This window comes from Channa argus, chromosome 4 (assembly GCF_033026475.1).
Source record: "Channa argus isolate prfri chromosome 4, Channa argus male v1.0, whole genome shotgun sequence".
Taxonomy (NCBI): domain Eukaryota; kingdom Metazoa; phylum Chordata; class Actinopteri; order Anabantiformes; family Channidae; genus Channa; species Channa argus.
The window spans coordinates 18,536,743-18,557,248 of NC_090200.1; the positions used below are offsets into that span (position 1 = coordinate 18,536,743).

Genomic DNA, 20,506 nt, shown 5'->3' on the forward strand with positions numbered 1-20,506 from the left:
AAAATAATTAACAGCAGTGGTGATGTGGAAATTCGTCTTTAGCAGACGGTGTGGTTGGCAGTCAGGTTCCGATTTCAGCTGACTGGCCAATTCTGTGTGTGCACACAGAAATGTAAAGTCGGAAGAAATAATTTAATGCATAAAGTAAGTAGGATGATATTATAAACATTAAGATACTCCTTACACAACATCAGTTTTTGCTAAAAATCTGAACATCAGTTTTTGCTTAAATGTGGTCATTAGGCATTGCTCAGGTGCAATAAGTTGCATGAGTGATGAGTAAATAGAAACATATAGGGAACAATATTGTTGAATCATTCTTTACAAAATTATAAAAAAGATTGTAAAATAGCAGTTTCCTCTTCTAGATTTTGTACTTTTCTTGTAGGATTAGACAATCTTATACTCTGTTAAACATTGGGAAAAGGGTGTACTTAAAAATCTGAATAATTTTAATTCCATACAGATGAAGACGGTCAAACCCTTCTGTATCTTAAGAAACACTTGGCGAGGCATAAACATGACAGACAGCTAATTCACAAGATACTGTAAAACGTTAGATTAATGTAGTAGAAAGCAGACATCTTTTGGCCTAAAGAACATAAAAGAAACTTGACTTTCTATTTCTGCACAACTGAGGTTTACTATCACGCAAAAGGTTTTATAGGATTTATATTCCATTTGTTAATTGTTGATCAATGTTGATTTAAAAAAGCTTACTGAATGATTTACTTTTTTTCTTTGTTGATTCAAATCTATCACTGCACTATACACAATCTAAATACAAACATGTTGTCCTTGTTCCAGTAAAGTCAAATATTAGGAATTGCCTTGATCCAAGATTGGATTAAGGGTTCATCTGATAAATTCACATGCTTATGAAAATATCACAGATAATTTCAAATAGCAAGTCAAACAATGTAAATCATTAGCTAGCCAGATATTGACTAAATTACAACAAGTCTCAGCACAACATATTAACAATCATTAATTTTTTCCCCAACAAACCAATTCTCTTGTCAAACATTAGGTCATTGTTACAGTTATATCTAGTTAGGAGACTAATTCTCCTGAGTGACAGAGAAATTCAATAACCACCACAAAAAATGGCTTAATTAATAAAAAAGAAGTGGTCTTTCTCATTCTCACACTAAAACACCAACTTACCTCACTGTCCTGTGTGATCTGTACTTCCTCTCCTTGTGGCACCTGGGCAATGTGCAACTGACCCTGCGGAATCTGAAAGAAACGGATGAAGAATGAGGGACAACTCCAGGTGCAACAGTGAAACTGATATCAGTACATTGGCAAATACAGATTTATCTTAAATCCTTAGTAATATTTACAAGGCAACTATAATGAAAATTATGTAATTACCATACAACTATAAATCATACCTAGTCTTTTATTGAAACATTTTGTCCTTATGCCTTTCTGCTCAGCTGCAGTAGAGGGACAGTAACAAAACAATGGAATTTTGTTCTAAGAAAGCTCCAACCTTGGATTCTTGATTCATCAGACTCTGAGAGATAAAGCCTAATGCTGAACTAACGCAGTGAACTCACTGTAACATATGCACATGTAAGTAGTGTTAAAAGTTAAACTCGAAATGTTGTGAAGCCATTTCAACCTTAATTTTTGCCTCAGTCTCCAAAATGCATGCAAAATAATTGAGCAGACCTAGAGTGGAACCATTAAACTGGAAACAATACAATATAGATTTTGTTTAGTAAAAACGGTTGCAGCATTGAAACACTGTCAGCATGTAATCTTGACGTCCCGTGCTATATTAGCAAGACTCATAAATTTGAAGCTCCGCTGCACCCTTTAATAATCCACAGAATGACGCAGGGTAATAACTACACAGTGAGTTCCTGACAATGTTTTTCTCCCACTCCTCAACCTTCTGCCCAACATCTCTTCCTGTCTGCCCGCCCTCTATCCTTTATGCCTGTTCTTTTCTCTCTCAGACAAGTCATCTATCATCACTACCTTCAAGCTCATGCATCATGTAGGCAACCCATTAAGAACAGAAATGCTCACTCCTGTAAATTATGAGATAGCTGTAGCACTGTCATCACACATTACACTGTCAGTGCAGAGAGTGCACAGATGAGCGGATGACTTGACTTAGATTTTTTCTTGCCTTGTACCTCACTTGTAAGTCGCTTTGGATAAAAGCGTCTGCTAAATGACTAAATGTAAATGTAAATGTAAATGAGCAGAGGTGGAGCCTCACAGCTGAATGTAAATGGAAATTACTTTGCAAAAGTTCACATCAGTCCAGTCAGCTTTATATATATCCATATCTATATAAATATAGGTATAGAGATAGATGGTTAGATATATCTGGATAGATAAAGATATAGATAGATAGATATAGACATAGATATAGATAGATGAGAGAGAAAGAGAGGGATAGGACCCCCAGGACCCGAGATACTCACGACCTGAACTTGTCCATCTTCACCAATATGATGGAACTGGACCTGCTGATTGGCTAGCGTGTAGTGCAAAGTCTGCTGGGTGGCTGTCTCAATGTGGGCTGTTTCTTCTGCAATGCCTCCCTCTGCACAGGACAACAAGAATTATTGTTAATGTTAAAGAATGCAGTGCAACCTATTCCAACATGCACCAGTAATTAGGAATAAAGCATCACATGATCCACACAGAATCATACAAGGATTTATAAACCTCCTAAAAAACCTGCAAATTCTCAGGTCATCTGCTGTATGATGGTCTGTTTATACTTTGTCAAATGCCTAAATACACAACAAGACCTCTCCAGCTGGCCAACGAAACACACTCATGCTCTAGAAGCCAAACACAAACAAAGGCCTCAGTCTAAAACTACACCAGCATTCTAAAAACCTTTGCATAGATGTGTCCACAGCTTCACACAAACTGAATGACATCAAGACATCATGTCAGCAGTCAAAGACAGCAGAGTGCTCAGTAACAGCTGAGTCTACCCCACAGGCCACAAAAGAAATAACGTTACATCATCTCATGTGAGACATCAATATGTGCAGCTATAAAAAGGCCATTTAGGGGAAGTGAGGACAGAAAAGATTTGCACTGCCACCTAAGACATTTTTTAAATTTCATAAACATACCGTATGTATCACATACTTCACAAATGTGTTGTTTTGTATTGATTTGAAAAGTATGGCTGTTTGCCTCTCTTTTATAGTACAGTTATGCACATTATTATGTAAATAAGCCCAGGTACTTTCATTTGACAGAAGAGGAACCAAGGTGGTCTTTGGAAAATAAAATTTTGGTCTGAGCTCCTACTTTCTGACTGAAGATGTCTTTTGCATGTGAAAGCACCATCTGAACTAGTATTTGTGTTGTACACCCTAGGGTGTTTGTGGCCTGATAAGGCAGGGCCTGACTATTCAGTCCTGGTGTGTGCTCACAGGATATTTGGGTTTTCCCTGCAGTTTTACTCTTCCCTGGTCAGAGGTGAGAGGTGAGGGCTCACAGGAAGGGAAGGACAGCAGGCATTGTCTGCAAATTACAACCATCTGCAGTGATGCACACTATATCTGCATTCTGTTTCAAGTCTTAAATTAGCTTTTGTATAGCTGATGAAAAAGATCTGTCTGCATTCACTGAGTCAGAATCTTACTATATTTATACCATCATTTTCCTGCATAAAACTAAAAGGACAGGCATTAGTCAAGGGCTATATCACATCATTATTTTAAATTCACAGCCCACTTGAAAAAAATCTGAAATTCTTTTGTTGAGTTTAATGAAAAAGCTGATGTCAAAAACCAATAGTTGTGCCTTAAGGGAAAAGAACACAACAGCTGATGTCTCCCTTTTCAGCCAGTGGTGTGTTTAAACTTGCTTAAAAAGTTGATTTGACTGTTATTTTAACAATTTACAACTCACAACACAGACATAAACTAGAGCACATTGTACTACTGAAAGCATGTGCCATGGTCAACATCTTCTAAATGCAACATCTTTGCACTTTACCTGTGACTGAATTGCGTGGTGTGCGTTTAGAGAAGCTCTTGACAGCCAGACTCTGACCACGCTGCTTACGTCTCCAGGCAGTGCGACACTTTGAGTCAATACTTTGCTTGATGCGGTACCAGTCTGATTCAGTGATGCCAAATTTGTGGAACAAGTGACCTAGGAGGGCATAGAGAAGTCATCATAGAGTTGTCATCACTTACTTACAGTTTATCCATCAATATTGTTGGCTTTGTCAATAATGGTTGTATCTAAACTAATCAGTTCTTATGCATGACGTGTTTTTGTGTCCTTTTGCTTTGGAAATGGCCCCTCTCTATTTCAGGGTGCAGCAAACTAAATAGCCTGCTTTGAACAATTGTGAAGGAAGCCAGAAAATACACTACAAACTTTACAAACCTATGAATCATTTTTCAAGTAGGATCATTCATTAGCGAATAAATTATAAGCTTCATCAACAAATTTTCTAGGTGAAATACTGTTTGATAATACATTTTAGGGTTGTGTTTGTGTGTAGAGACATATACAATCACAAATCAAATATAGTTAGGACGATGCATAAAATGCAATTACTTTCAAATCTAGAGCACATTGTACTATTGAATAGTACAACTGAGATATGTTATAATTTCATGGAAAATATTAGCTCATTTTGAAATGGAGGGCAACATATCACAAAAAATTTGGAACAGGGGCAACAAAAGGCTGGAAAAGTAATTGCCGCAAATCAAAAACAAATAGAGCAGCATTTGACAACTAATTAGGTTAATTGGCAACAGTTCAGTAACATGACTGGATATAAAAGGAGCATTTCAGAGAGGCAGAGTCTCTTAAATATAAACTGCATCTAAAAATTGTGAAACAATTCCAGAGAAATGCTCCTCAACTAAAACTATGAAGACTGACAATCTCCCTATCTACTATATATTATCATCATAAATTGAAAAATACGGCAACAAAGGCCAAGAACTGTTGAGCAGCTAGAATCCTGCATCACACAAGAATGGGACAACATTCGTCTTCTAAACTCAAGCAACTGATCTCCTCACTTCCTAGACATTTACAAACACTGATAAAAGAAGAGGGGATGCTACACAATAGTAAACTTCACCCTTTCGCAATTTTATTTTAGATGTGTTTAAGCCATCAAATTCAAAATGAGCTAATATTTTCCATGAAATTGTAAAATGTCTCAGTTTTAATATCTCATATGTTTTTTTATGTTCTATTGGTTAATTTATTGTTACACCTATGTTGTAACAATAAATTAAAAAGACTACAGCACTAGAAAACATACAGGCTGGGCATACATAGCCTGTCTGAAAATTCACATAAAAAGGTGTTTGCAATAGGACCACTTCCTCTGTAATCCGTTTACACTAATGTGAAAATTTACACACAGCTGTATTGATTGTGCTTACTTCTCCTTCACACCTCTTGAAAAACAGTGTTGACACATGAGACCGACCCTCATCCCTCCCTCATTGTGGATATATGCATGTAAGACTGGATGCATTTGGTTGCGTTAAATAGCTGTCTTTCTCTATGTTATGAGTTCTTTGAAGAGGTTAAGCCACATGACAGCTCCTTTCTACATAAATGAACATTGCAGCAAGAGCTTGAGGGTAAAAAATGAGAGAAGGGCAGCTAAGAGGTATCTGTGTATAGAGGGTTCGCAGCCCTGTCACACCTGATGGGTCCTGTACAGGCAAGCAAGGCAGGTGTTTCTTCTTCTTTTTTTTTTTTTAAACACAAGGTAGAATGAGTCACCCAAAAGTCACCTGGCACCATTCCAGCCTCTGCATGCCTCTATGTCAGGCAAAATCTGCATGTAACAACAGACTTATAGAGATGCAGAGGAAATAGAGGTAACCAAGTACATTAAACATTCAAGGATGCCATAGGATACATTCTCCAGTAGGGGGCATATGTTGTACTCTGTAGAATAGAGTACAACTAACAGTATGAGCCATATAAACACACTATATAGCCAAAGGACTTTCATAAATATCCATCTGTCTACCATCATAACACTGAATCTGCTTAATCAGGAATTAAAGTGTTCACTGAATTGAGAGTGGCTCCATTAGGATCTTTCTACCAGACATATGCTTGTCATTTAGAGTCTGGTATGTTATAAAATGTGTTGCACATTAATGCGTGTGTGCAATGATGAATGCATGTTGTTGTAACCTGCCTTGGGAATAGAGACTGCAGTCTATTTCTGTGTTCAATTCAGTGCCGCTTTGTAAGGGAACAAGGATAAAATGTGGGAAGGTCTCAGAGAGTTCATTTCTTGCTGTAAGGGGGCAAGGAATTAAACCCCAACTGAGTGAAATTTATTAGTATAATTTAAATGATGCAAAATCATGTAATAATCATGATATAAAAACCAGTTACTAGACTCTGCCTTGGCAGCAACTAATGGGTCATTTTGCCAAGTAAGTCAAACTGACAGGCAAGTTGAAACAGCTCAAAACATGTGACAAGAAGCTGAGGGGTTAAACAGCAAAATGTCAGCTTCTGATCATATTTTTCTGAATATTCATTCTTGGTCTACCACTGCTGGCAATTGTTTGTTACTGTACGCTTGTTGTGGAATAATGTTTATCACCAGGTTTTTCTTCACTTTTCAAAACCTTATTAAATGAAGCAGGCACCTTTAAACTGTATACACCTGTGAAAGGTAGGTGTTATGATGACAGAACTTACAGCGAATGCCATAGATCATAAGTGGGTCCAGCTGCTTCTTGCCGTGTTTGCCCTGCCCAGAGAGGTTAGACATAGCCTGGACTTCCCGATGGAACAAGTAGTCCAACAGTGTCAGTGCCATTTTCTCTGCTGTGCGGCAATTTGTGCTGATATGAAGCATATCAGCTGGAGACACTGGGCACCGAACACGCATTTCTGGGTTGTTCTCGTCACCCAGCCAGGTGCCATCTGGGTAATCGTCTGGAGAACAGAGAAGGAGCAGTTCTTCAGGCACAGCTACACAATTCTGTTTTAGCAAACCTTTACTGTGATAATCATAGTGTGATCTAACACTGTATATATATTTTATAAAGTGTTTTGGTTTACATACTTCGACAAAAACTACACCTGAACAGAATCACTTAGATGTTTAATCCAATGCAATAGCACACCCTTGTGGTAGTAAAGAAGATGTAGGATATGAATTATTAGCAAAATTGTATAAATATTAAAGTAATTGAAAAGCAGAATATTTGGCTTGGTTGTTTGCTCATAGCGTATGTTAGTTGTTATGTTCACTACACAAACAATGAATGAGACAAGCTGGTCTGAACACCACATGTTACTAACTAGCTAATGCTGACTAACATAGTTTTGTTATGGTAACCCACAGCTGCAAATAAATAAATAATAGCTTGCCTTTGAAGATAACCAAAAACTCACCAAGACCACTGAAAATAACCCAACCAACAATCACACCAAATATAACAACAATATGGACTTCATTTAGGTTAGTGTAATTATAACTATTCTCTCTCAGGCCTAGCCAGAACCACTGAGCAATGCTAATGAAAACACGAATAAACAAACAATTGCAGCATTTTATCAATAGACTCTGCAAAAGAACCACAAGACCATGACATACTGCACAGCTTGCTTTCTATTTAATATGGAGACCATCTGAAAGAGTCACCGTAGCCATTTTTAATAACTCCAATCTTTAAAAAAAGGAACATTCAAAATCATTTATATGGAGGACTAAACATAATTACATGTTGCAATTTTAGTAATTACTATTGCATTTTGCACTATAGATTTAAAACATTATTTTGCTGCACACTGATGTTTAGTCATTAGTGAGATGGGTGACATGCTGAAAGGACACAATAACTCAAAGTCATATTGGCTGCCTACACAACGCAAAAACTTGATGCATAAATTTGCCATAAAAATGCATAAGATCAGCAAAAAATAAGATTTTGACCCCGGTAAGCCTTTCACTCTTCTTACCACTGCCTGATCTGTGATGGTACAACTCAAAATTTGTGAGACTGACTGGCTTCCAGCTTAATAGGGTGAATAATCTAATAGTGGATATATACATGCAAGAAACACTGTTTTAAATATAATATTCAACAATCTCTTAAATATAGCCAATATGTTCATTTCCACACGCTTGCAAATAGTGATGGAGGAGATTACCCAAAAATGTGTGTGTCCTACTCACAGAGCCTGAAATTAAACCAGCTTCATTTATACACTAAACAGAGGGTGAATGTGACAAAAGTTCTTCCTGGAAATACAATTTATTTGAGGTAACACATTACCAAATTACGTGTTAATAAAGTATTATGTTATGAAAATTGTATTACATTGGTAATGTCTTACCCCTACTACCCCCAACAATAATATGTAGGGTTTGTGTTTCTGTGTGTATAGTGTAGTGTTATACCTTCAGAATTGAGTGTGATGAGTGTGACATTTTGGCCATTTTGTGCATTGCTGGGTTGTCCACCATTAGAAACAGAGTCACTGGCCTCTGAGCCACTTTCCTGTTCCTCCTGACTCTCCTCCGGGCCTGGCACCTTTACTAGGATTGTGTTCTGTCGCCTCCTTGCCACTGTGCTGAAAAACAAACCCAATATACATAATATTTGAATTTACATAAAAAATACAAAACACTGTGGGTTTGGCCACCCTATATTTCAAATTCAGATTCTATGCTGCCCTCTATTGTCTGAAGTGAAAACTGAGGAAGGAACAAATGTACCTTACATTTGATTACTGTTAAAAAGTGGTCACAGCAAGAGGCTGTGGCTAAGTTTGAAGCTTGGCCAGAATGTAAATTATTTTATTTTATTATGACACTTTTTTGTTAATTACAATTTTGTGTGCGTTACATAAGTAAAAAAAAAAAAAAAAAAAAAAATATTGAATAATATTGCAAGGTGATATCTTATAAAACGTTTCCACTCACACTAATAAAAGCCCTTGTGACTACAGAAGATTTAAACATTGCATCATCTAGATAGGATGTATTTTAATTATAGCAGTAACATAATATTGTAGTTAAAACAAGTCTGATGACAGCATACTAGCCGATATAATTTTTTGTCCATAAAAACCCAATTACCAGAAAACCCACAAAACTTTGTTTTAGATCTCTGTACTACTATTTTGTGTTACTTGTCTAGCTCTTCTTTCAACACATTTTTCAGCCCGTGATTTACCAGAATAGGCACACTTCAACTTAAATTATGTAACTGCAGTGAGTGACTAAAGCCGCTGCTGAAATTTCTGACAAACCTACTGTATATGTAGTGTAAATGTAAACCACTCACTCGCTGAGCAGGCTCTCTAGAGGGGTGTCTTCATGACTAGGGGCCTTTGGGTGTTCTCTGCTTACTATCACATTCGTCTGTGGAACAACACTAACAGAGGAGTTGAAACACAAGGTTAACTTGCACATCTATACAGGTTTTACATTTCTAAACTAAACTTAAGTTGTGTGGTACTGGTTGTTACTGCAATCAAAACACTGCTTTGTAAAATGACTAAAAGACCAGATTATCTGTATTACATTAGATTACATCTACTTTCTCCAATTTAAATTCATGACCACCAGATGGCACTTAAGTACTAAAAGGACAGAATGTCTAACATGCGCTAAAGGTGTTAGTGGCTGACATGTGAACTTACCATCGTACTTTGTTCCACGTTTGAGTGGCCCCCTGAGGTGAGCCTGCAACCATAGGAACTTGAATAGGACTTTTGGTGTAGGGCATCAGACTGTCTAATTTGCGTCCAAGGGCTTTGCATGTGGCATCCAAAGCCTGTAACTTTGACTCTACCCCTTCCAGTCGCTGGCTGATTGATGTGGTGCATGAAACCAGCAGGTTCTGCAAAGACAGAATACAATCTGTAATGTTTAATTTCTTTCTTTTTTTTTCTATCCAGTAATTCTTCAAATATAAGAATATATATGCTTTATGTCCATTAGACAGAGCTCATACCTTAATGAAAGATATGTCTTGGTTGTTGCTGTTCTCCTGACTGTTACTTAATTTCCTCTTTTTCTTCAGAGGTCTTTCTTCATCATCTTCATGATTGTCCAACATGGCTGGCATAAATCAAATCAAGATACACCCTCATAATTACACATAACAGCCTGTTTGTGAGGTTTCACTATGGGACGTCTAGACTCAAGCTGTGTCCCTGCTTCTGAAGAAATATTATTATCTGCTGCTACAGTGTCTGAAGAAATATACAGTGTTTGTTATAAAGATTTTTAAATCATGCAGTGATATGGTAAATGCCTAAAGACAGCAAATATCAATATATTAATTAAAAAACTTAAAAAATATAATGATATTAATTTTTCAATTACTGAAAGTTTATGAGAAATTTAAAAAAACAAAATCCAAATCCTACTTGTACGGTCATCCTGGTTAAAGTCCTCCACTGTTATTTGCACAATTTCGTCCAACTCCTGTTCAGACATTGTTCAAAACTGGAAGGAAAAAACAAATTGGGTAATTTAATAAACAGCAAAACATTTGTTTACCCACCCCAGACCTCTTCTGGCTGCATAAATAGAAATACTGCACTTAAAATCTTCCCTTTTGAAACTACAGAAATATGCTCACATTTGTGCAGTTCAAGGATGTTTGAGAAAAGGGTTTTTAGGGATAAAAAGAACTAGGAAACACTGGTTGAGTGTCTTCTTCGTCTTCTTAAGTAAACCAAGATGTTCAGGCACAGTGCCATCGTTAAGGTAGGTTTTTTGGTGGTGTTCCTAGTTCTTTTAATGAATGAATTTGCACTACTTGAAACTTCAGATTGCATATTCTCCAGATGATTCGTATTTTTAAAACTCTGATAACATACTGGCCATTGGTATATTTCTCCCGATAAACACGCAATAAAACATAAACTTGCAAAAATCTATTCTGAGAATATTGATCTTTATTATTTTTCCTTTCTATATTTGTTTTTTCTTCACACAGTGACAATATATACGATGCTATAAGAAACATTTTTGGTTTTTTTTAAAATCCATTTTATAGGGTAAGTAGAAAAGACTGTACCAATATAAACAACTTCCCAAATAGCATTTTGATCTGGATTAGACTTTAATTGTAACTGAGATTTAAGAATGTGCCTAAGAAATATGATTAATCGTGATATTTACCTATTCTTTTGTCATGGTTTTCTATGTCTGTCAAGCCTATACATATATATATGTATGTATATATATGTGTGTGTGTGTGTGTGTATATATATATATATATACATATACACACACACATACATACATATATATATATATATATATATATATATATATATATATATATATATACACACACACACACACACACTATATTGCCAAAAGTATTCGCTCAACTGCCTTTAGACCCATATGAACTTTGGTGACATCCCATTCTTAATCCATAGGGTTTAATATGACGTCGGCCCACCCTTTGCAGCTATAACAGCTTCAACTCTTCTAGTACGGCTTTCCACGAGGTTTAGGAGCGTGTTTATGAAATACATAACACACAGTGCTCGCAGTCTTCGCTCAAATTAATCCCAAAGGTGTTCTATCGAGTTGAGGTCAGGACTCTGTGCAGGCCAGTCAAGTTCTTCCACACCAAACTCACTCATCCATGTCTTTATGGACCTTGCTTTGTGCACCTGAATTCATTTATTTGGATGGGTGATACTTTTGGCAATATAGTGTGTGTGTGTGTGTGTGTGTGTATATATATATAATATATACACACACACACACACTTTTCAAGTAATGTCAATTACTGTAAAGACTGTGCAGAATCTGATGATTTAGTTGTGTTTGCTGCTTTTCATGTCAACTTTTATTTTATTTAGGTGCAACACTACACTTTATTGTTGCTGGCAGTGTTTAGTCTGATCTGTTATTACAGAATATATGTGTGAATACTATATGAAAAGACATGTTCCTACTTTTTAAAATACTATACTGCTGGTTCTGCACATCTCGCAAGGAATTAAATGTGCAATTCAATTCTATTAAAAACATTCTGATTTAAACATTCACATTATTGTGATTGTTGTATTCACATAATTTAGCTATGGCTACAACTAAGATCCATACAAAAGTAGCGTCAGTTATTGTTTATTAGAAAGGGGAAGAAATGAAACCCCATCTTGTTACGGCCCTTTCTTGGGCTGAGCGCTCAAGTTTTTAGGTTCGTGGAAAAATAGGAATTCAGTATAAAAACATATTGACTATTTTGATAATGAAAAGCACACCCTCACCATGCCTTTAACTGCAAAAGTCGTTAGCATTTAATTAATGGTAACTTATAGGTGACATTGGGATGCGTTGGCTCTTAAAGAACAGAGAATATGAACCGCTTTTTTGACCTCCTAAGCTGCAGCTACCAACATATAAATAAGGTTACGTTATCACACTGCGTGGTAACCAGTTTAAGTTAACCTCGTTTAACGCTATATGAGTCGGGTTGCTCTATAGCTAACGTTCTTGCTAGCTAGCTAGCTAGCTAGCTTAAATGGGCGGATATATGATAGTATGTAGTATCAGCAGAATAAAGGGGAAATCTGTTAATCCTGATTTATTGGTTAACTAAATTATCGCATATTTCTAAAAATATTGCAGCTAATGTGGTTAGCGTTACAACGGATGTTTCAACAAACGACCAAATATGTTAGCTAACTAGCTTAAATAACGACGCCTAACGTTGCTTGCTAACGTTAGCTGGCGCTACAAATCGGACTTGCAAGCTTGCGCGCTAACATTTAAGCTGAAGCAGCGCCAGGGAGTCGATGCTTAAGCTAGCGTGGTGACTAGCATGCTAGTTGGGCCTAAAGGCCGCCGAAATGTAATGCAAAAATCGTAAAGTATTTGAAGAAACAACGGTTAAATATGTATTTGATACAGCTTCTTTTCCACAGTGCTGGCACACAACACACGTACCATGTAAGATTGGGTTATATTACCGTGTGAATGATGAATTCTCGTGTTGTTTGTAGGGATTCCGATAACGGCGTCGTTCCTCGCGAGAGATGAGACCTAGCTAAGCCTGATCCTCAGATGGAGGGCTGCTCGGGGGGAGCCTAGGATCACTCAAAAGGAACCTGCAGAGAACCTCCACGACAGAAACAACACGCAAACTCAAATTAAACTACTTCCCATCGTAGATCGTTTTACCAGCAGAAATCGTGATTTAAACTATCTCGCTTTTGGTTTATTTTTATATTTAAATGTTGTAAAAAATGCTGATCCGGATTTGTAATCCCTGAAAACATATAGAACACATACAACTATAGCATTTGCATCTATAAACGGATTGTATATTTTAATATTGACAGTTCATCTTACTTAATAGTAATTTTTATATAACGCCCTTGGGGGCTGTGTGGTACCGCCCCAACATGTTGTTATGGGTGGTTGATAAAGCGGTTTAGACTGTTTGTAAGCCGAGACATGTGAAGAGGGGCAGCCCAGGAGAATATTGTCTATTATGAAGAGTGGGTCCCTCCAGTAAGCCATGTCTGGATCCACTCAGGTAGGGATTATAAACATCCTTCCTGATTAAGCACAGGCATGATTTGCATGCGTTATGTTATCACACATGTTGTTATGTGTGGTTGCTAAAGCGGTTTAGACTTAACTTGACATAACATTTAATGTATTTACATATTTAATATATATAATTAGAAAACTGGACTGGACGAAAGTTAAATTATAAGTAGAAAAAAAAAACGATCGAGCCAGCCAGGAGTCGAACCTAGAATCTTCTGATCCGTAGTCAGACGCGTTATCCATTGCGCCACTGGCCCGAATTCAGAATACAGTGCCATCTCAATTGTATATAAAACAGAGTTCTGTTACTCAGTTTCATAGACTCTATCCATCGAGATGTCTGTTTAAATGATCGCAAACAAGGTGCATATGGTGAGAATGGAACTGGAGAGGTGGCTGATCTCCTCAGTAAGCTTCACTGGCTGGGAGAGCGTTGGAGAGCATGCTGCCGCTACTGCCAAAGCCTGAAACGTGCATGACGTAAGCAGTCAATGAGGTGGGTTGTAAGTGCGTCTTATGGAGCGGGTGGGTTGTCGGCCAGCTCTTGGGTTACACTTAACATCAAAGAGAAGAGCGAGGCTAGGCCCTGGAGTAGGGACCAGAGGGAACCCATCTTTGGTGAGGTACTTTACTTTAACATTGAGTATAAAATTTGAAACTGAAACTCTGAGCTTGGCCAGCTCCTATGATGATCAACAAAGATTGGCATCTACTGTAAGGAACTGTGGCCGGGTTGCCAGGCCAGGATGCTCCCCTGGCACAATAACGACAGAAAACAGCCTTTGGAAGAATTGTCCTCTGGGAAAGGAAGGTCACAGCAAGTGCAAGGAATCCTAATGATATCAAGAAGTTTCTGTAGGAACCATGGCAAAGACTGTGGTTCAGCTCATGCTGCTCTGGCTCCTCAACTCGGGGTGCAACATAGAAACCAAGGCAAGGCATGAGAGACAGAGTCAGGCTAATTTGACTCCAGTTGCTTATCACGCTGCTTGACAGGAGGACAGTTAGTGGGACACCATGAAGAAGCCATTGTTGCTCTAGGGCTTCTTCATAAAACTCCAGCCAGGAATATAGAGTTTTGCTGAGGAGTTATTTGCAGAACTGGCAGGAAGTTTGTTCAGTAGGAGTCAGGCCTGCATTTTTCACTCCCAAAGATTGGTCTGCTCCATGTAAATCACAAGACAAATGCCCCAGCTTCTTATGCCACTGCTCCAACCACCATTGCTGCCACTGGTGGGGATGGACTATGCTGCTTTAGGTGGCACTTCACATTAAAGGATTGGTTCATTGAGCTACAGCCAGAGGGCAAGCAAGTTAGAAAATAGAATTGACCTTGGATCTGCCATTAATGATCCAATCAAATCTTTGTGACAGTGACAGCCACTGACACCACTCACAGCCTTTTTCAAACTTACCATTACAAGTTCGGATAATCGCCTGGTTTAACTCAAGATTAAACCTGACTGCAATCAGGTTGATTTGAACTACAGGACAGACCTTCATGCAAAAATGCATGATGTTAATGGTGCATTCCCCATGTATGGGGAAGTTGGACTTAACCATAGCAAATTCAATAGCAAATTCACTTGCAGTAGCCGGGTTTATAGATTAGAGGGCACTCCCTATGCATATTTACTGTATAACAAAAAGTAGTTTTCATGTTTTGTGTGTTTTAGTGATTACAACAAAAGAAATGTAGCCCTTGGAAATAAATTCGCTCTGTGAAAGGGTCGGGAGCTATGGTGACATGGTGGCCAGTGAGAAAGTTGAAAATGAGGGCGGGGCTTCACCGTGCTGTATGTAGTATCAAGTGCAATTATAAAGTTGTATAGGCAAGGCGACATTTTCTCTCGACACAGTCCTCGTCCAGGGAGGCGACTATGAAATCCCGGTACGAACAAACATTTTTCGTGGTGGCTTCTATTTTATTTATTTGTGTTGATCCAACCTTACATGGTAAGTAAATATTACCGTTAAGGATTTGTGCAAATGTAAAAATAAGGATATATGCAAAGCAGTCTGGTAGATTTAACTCTGGGAGGGTCTTTCCCATGCTGGGTTTGTGTTATTGCAGGATAATGTGGGTGTAGCTGCATCAAATAGTCTGGAGTAGAACTAGCAGAATGTAATGTATTATCCTATTAAATAAGTTCAATTGTTCACCTTTTTTTAGCTTTAGCCCTAAGTTGTTTCTCTTGACAGAGATTCATTAAATGTTAAAAACACAGAAAGGGCATTATTAGTGTAAGAAAAAACATATTTTATGCAAATTGTGGCTTATGTTGAGTGTTAAAACTCTCGAAATGTATTTTACAATCAATGCATGCATTGCATAACTGTACTGAGTGTGTCAGAGTTGAGTGAGGGTGTAGTTCACTAACAAAGTTAGAAGAAACTAAGTTCCCACTATGCAGTGCATCAGTAATACATTCAATTAAACCATAATATATAGTACTATATTATAATATATAGTTTTGGAACTATATGTATGTCATGTTATTAAAATGTATTATTTATTTTCTTTATCTGTCAGCAGCTTTGTTTGACCATTGAATATATAGTACCTTGGAAGTAAATATTACCGTTAAGGATTTGTGCAAATGTAAAAATAAGGATATATGCAAAGCAGTCTGGTAGATTTAACTCTGGGAGGGTCTTTCCCATGCTGGGTTTGTGTTATTGCAGGATAATGTGGGTGTAGCTGCATCAAATAGTCTGGAGTAGAACTAGCAGAATGTAATGTATTATCCTATTAAATAAGTTCAATTGTTCACCTTTTTTTAGCTTTAGCCCTAAGTTGTTTCTCTTGACAGAGATTCATTAAATGTTAAAAACACAGAAAGGGCATTATTAGTGTAAGAAAAAACATATTTTATGCAAATTGTGGCTTATGTTGAGTGTTAAAACTCTCGAAATGTATTTTACAATCAATGCATGCATTGCATAACTGTACTGAGTGTGTCAGAGTTGAGTGAGGGTGTAGTTCACTAACAAAGTTAGAAGAAACTAAGTTCCCACTATGCAGTGCATCAGTAATACATTCAATTAAACCATAATATATAGTACTATATTATAATATATAGTTTTGGAACTATATGTATGTCATGTTATTAAAATGTATTATTTATTTTCTTTATCTGTCAGCAGCTTTGTTTGACCATTGAATATATAGTACCTTGGAAAATTATTCAGACCCCTTGAACTTTTCAACATTTTTTCATGTTACAACTACAAACTTACTATTTTAGAAGAAAACCTGTTAGAGTCTGCAAAAGACTTGAGACTGGGGAGGAGGCTCACCTTCCAACAGGACAATGACCCTAATCATACACCCAGAGCTACAATGGAATGGTTCAGATCAAAGAATTCAGAAGCATTCAGTATCAAATATTACGTTGTGATTCTGATCTAGTCCGAATATCATCACAGCACCTCAAGTCCACACAAAGCTTGGGAGTCTGAGAGGTGAGTATGTAAGTGTTAAGGGGAAGGAGGATGGGGCCCATGCCTTCCTGGGTATTCCATTTGCCAAACCCCCCGTAGGCCCTGATCTAAGACTGGCTGCACCTCAACCTGTGGAGAAATGGGAAGGAGTGAAAGACGCCACCAAGCAGCCGCCCATGTAAGCCATATGCTCCACATATTGCATACCACACTTAAAGGACTTGAGGCTACTACTAATTAATATTTATTTTTTTCATTTTCAGGTGTGTTCAAGATAAAGAGCATACGGTAGATCTGTTGGAAAAACTTGGTGGCATGTTGGCAGTAATTCCTGACATTTCAGAAGACTGCCTTTACCTTAATATTTACACTCCTGCAAACAGAGCTCATGATGCCAAGCTTCCGGTAAGAAAGTTTTGCTGCAGGTTTGTAGAGCTGCTGCTTGGTTAGTGGGATTCAGTTTTGTTTTAGTAAAGTTTCGATAGTGTCTCTGGAGAAGACTGTTTGATTCAATTTGAATATTAATGCATATTGTAAAATGTGATTGCAAAATGCTTACCTCTAAATACCCAGACCTGTTTTGTCACCACAGGGTCAGAATTTAGTCAAAATAAAGTAACCCGGCAAACCCAGTTAGAATGAATTGAAAAATCGCATTTATGCTATAAGAAATTCTGTTTTTTTGTTTTGTTTTTTGTTTTAAACCTTAACAGGTCATGGTTTGGATCCATGGTGGAGGTTTTACTGTAGGGTCAGCCTCAATGTATGATGGTTCAGCTTTGGCAGCTTACCAGGATGTCGTTGTGGTTTTAATCCAGTATCGCTTGGGACTTTTGGGATTTCTCAGGTAATATGACTCAATTTACCAAGCATAATATAATCAAGAAGCACAATTATGTGCTTGTAGTTTGATCTTACTCTGTTCAGCAAAATATAATCAAAATGATACTCCTTTATATCAGTTGGTGTAAACATACAATATCCTGTTAGTTTATAACTGTTTGTTCTGTCTAGCACTGGAGATGAGCGCATGCCAGGGAACTATGGATTGTTGGACCAGGTACAAGCCCTGAGGTGGATCCAACAGCACATTCACAACTTTGGAGGAGACCCAGACTTAGTTACCATATTTGGGGAGTCTGCTGGTGGAATAAGTGTTTCCTTATTGGTAGGGGTTCAATCTTCAGATGAAACATTTACAATTAACTCAACTTTTACTTTTACCTTTTCTGTATGACTGCAAATTCCACTTTCCAACAAAACCATTTTTTTGTTACTTGAATCCACAGCTTCTCTCACCATTGTCTAAGGGCCTGTTCCACCATGCCATTGCTGAAAGTGGTACTGCTGCAATGGATATTTTTATGTCACATGATCCTCTACCAATGGCACAGGTTATTTATAAATGAGGGGCAATATGAGTGCTTATTTTTAGCAGAATATTGAAAATATAAAAACATCATTTTTTTCTACATTGTAAAGGATCCATTCCTTTATGTCTGTCTCAGGTGGTGGCAAATGCATCTGGCTGTGGCCTTGAAAGCACAGAGAAGATCGCTGAATGCATGAAAAACCTTGACATTGACACTGTTGTGAATATGTTGAAAGTGAGTCACTGCAAAACTGATAGGATTAGTTGAATGTGTTTTGGGAGATTTTAGTGAAATGTTCACTTTTATATGGTCTCTTATATCTCTTATCTATTTCACTTTAATTAACTTAAGGATCCAAGACTAAGAGTTTTCATAAATGTTGATGGACACTTCCTGACAAAACCTTTGGATGAGCTCTTCCATAAACATGAACTTCTCACTGTACCATTTATAACTGGTGTGAACAATCATGAAGGAGGTTGGTTACTCGCTCATGTAAGTGTTGAAGCAGTCTTTAAATTTATTTAATATTAATGTTCTTGACTGGAGAGCATTGTGTGACTGAAATGATAATTGCATATGTCTCTTCATTTAGTTCTTTACTTTTGGAAACTGGACTAATGGAATGGATCGGGAACAGGTCATAAACTCACTGTCCTTCTACTCTGATGTAAGGGAGACATTGTTTAACAATATAAGGTTACTTTTTCTTTACTATACACAATGTCTGACAGTTGTGTTCCTCATTTCTTCAAGCCCAAGCATGCATTCATGAAAGATTTGATGATAGATGAATATATTGGAACTGGTGAAGATCATGTGAAAAACAGAGATGGGTTCACTGAGATGTTTGGAGATTTATTATTCACCATTCCAGCCATTAAGACTGCTAATTACCACAGAGGTATATTTAAGAACCGATCTTTGAGATTTACTGAAACATGCTTTTATAAACAAGACTTTTGACACCTTTTTGTCTGCTATAGATGCAGGCGCCCTAGTATACCTGTATGAGTACCAGCATCCTCCAAAATTCCTGCAAAAAAAAAGACCAAGCTTTGTTAGATCTGACCATGGAGATGAACTTTTTACAGTGTTTGGATTCTGCTTCACAACTACCCATACAAAATTAAAAGGTAACTGCAAAATGTTTTTGTACCAGATAGCTGGGTTGCCTTTAAGCATATAGGAGTGCAATATATTTTACCAGATTATCATTATTTTAGATGCGTGCCCTCAAGAGGAGGAACATTTGAGCAAAACAATGATGAACTACTGGGGAAACTTTGCCCGCACAGGGTAGGAATTGCTCCTCTGCATAAAGTGTAAAGTTGTACTGTACATGGAGATAACATCCAGTTTTTTGTAACGTGTGTGTAGATCTCCTAATGGGAAGGGCCTTGTCCACTGGCCAAAGTATGGAGCTCAGGAAGAGTACCTGGCAATTGGTTTGAAGCAGCAGGAAACACATCAGAATCTGAAAAAGGACCGGTTTGTTTTCCTGACTAAGACACTTCCAGAGAAGGTCCGACAGCATAAAGAAAAGATGGAGCGTAGCGAGCTGTAGAACAGTCATCTCTTATTTATGCATGCCAGCAATTTTTTTGCCACCTTTTGGAGCATATAGAAAGCACCATACACTGTATGAAATTTGGAACGAGATCCTTTTCCAAAATTTTCCTCAGAAGATTTTCAGATTTGACAGTTGGGATTACAGTGTGTGTGGCAGTGTTTTAAAGACACTGAACTAGTTTTGAATCTATGATAGAAAATGACCGGAAATACTTTTGTAAATCAAACAGAAATGTGGTAGAATTGTGTTTGTCAAAGAATGATCTGCATTCTAATTTTAAATAAACATATTTTACAGCTTCATTTCTCATTACAAAACACATCCCCACTGACCACTGGTGTGACACAGGTTCCATAAGACCTGCCAACAGTTGGTCTGCAATAATGAGCTCAAAGTTTTTTCTGGAGCTTGTGTAATGTATGAGTGTTGAGTGAATTAATGTTCTACAAATTTTAGTTTAGTCCAGTTCAACTATGGCAGTAATGCAAAATGGCCATGAAAGCACTTAATCATTGTAGGTGATCAGACAAGCTTCTTCAATTAGAACAATGTTCAACAAATCAAGCA

The 20,506-nt window shown here is 37.4% G+C and overlaps 2 protein-coding genes and 1 non-coding gene across 5 annotated transcripts in view; 1 reads left to right on the forward strand and 2 right to left on the reverse strand.

Moving 5' to 3' along the window:
- banp (BTG3 associated nuclear protein) overlaps positions 1 to 13,274 on the reverse strand; it is a 31,944-nt gene extending 18,670 nt beyond the window's left edge. The window contains exons 1-10 of one of the 3 annotated variants that reach the window (XM_067503029.1): positions 12,964 to 13,273; positions 10,393 to 10,471; positions 9,975 to 10,081; positions 9,661 to 9,860; positions 9,303 to 9,392; positions 8,414 to 8,586; positions 6,703 to 6,942; positions 3,991 to 4,149; positions 2,448 to 2,569; positions 1,168 to 1,239 (exon numbers count right to left, since the gene is read on the reverse strand). In XM_067503029.1, coding sequence (XP_067359130.1) covers positions 1,168 to 1,239; positions 2,448 to 2,569; positions 3,991 to 4,149; positions 6,703 to 6,942; positions 8,414 to 8,586; positions 9,303 to 9,392; positions 9,661 to 9,860; positions 9,975 to 10,081; positions 10,393 to 10,462 — 1,233 coding nt within the window. In that variant the 5' untranslated portion in view covers positions 10,463 to 10,471; positions 12,964 to 13,273. Of the gene's footprint in view, positions 1 to 1,167; positions 1,240 to 2,447; positions 2,570 to 3,990; positions 4,150 to 6,702; positions 6,943 to 8,413; positions 8,587 to 9,302; positions 9,393 to 9,660; positions 9,861 to 9,974; positions 10,082 to 10,392; positions 10,472 to 12,940 lie in introns of all 3 variants that reach the window. The other 2 variants (XM_067503027.1, XM_067503026.1) reach the window with 2 other exon arrangements.
- Positions 13,275 to 13,733: 459 nt separating this feature from the next.
- Positions 13,734 to 13,806, reverse strand: trnar-acg (transfer RNA arginine (anticodon ACG)). The gene has a single exon. It is a non-coding gene; the product is annotated as a tRNA-Arg (tRNA).
- Positions 13,807 to 15,345: 1,539 nt separating this feature from the next.
- On the forward strand, positions 15,346 to 20,241 carry ces2b (carboxylesterase 2b). The gene is made up of 13 exons (XM_067503025.1): positions 15,346 to 15,505; positions 16,979 to 17,171; positions 17,257 to 17,398; positions 17,707 to 17,840; positions 18,008 to 18,161; positions 18,283 to 18,387; positions 18,502 to 18,600; positions 18,718 to 18,861; positions 18,962 to 19,036; positions 19,123 to 19,270; positions 19,353 to 19,502; positions 19,593 to 19,665; positions 19,747 to 20,241. The coding sequence occupies exons 1-13, from the start codon at positions 15,430 to 15,432 to the stop codon at positions 19,931 to 19,933; spliced, it is 1,680 nt and encodes a 559-aa protein (XP_067359126.1). The 5' UTR covers positions 15,346 to 15,429; the 3' UTR covers positions 19,934 to 20,241.
- The last annotated feature ends 265 nt before the right edge of the window (positions 20,242 to 20,506 follow it).

What these genes read in the sequence shown, in the direction of transcription:
- ces2b (XM_067503025.1), top strand. Translation starts at nt 15,430, where the DNA reads ATGAAATCCCGGTACGAACAAACATTTTTCGTGGTGGCTTCTATTTTA. An exon ending in CTCATGATGCCAAGCTTCCG is followed by an intron (nt 17,399 to 17,706) that starts GTAAGAAAGTTT and finishes AAACCTTAACAG; the next exon opens with GTCATGGTTTGGATCCATGG. An exon ending in GAATAAGTGTTTCCTTATTG is followed by an intron (nt 18,162 to 18,282) that starts GTAGGGGTTCAA and finishes TTGAATCCACAG; the next exon opens with CTTCTCTCACCATTGTCTAA.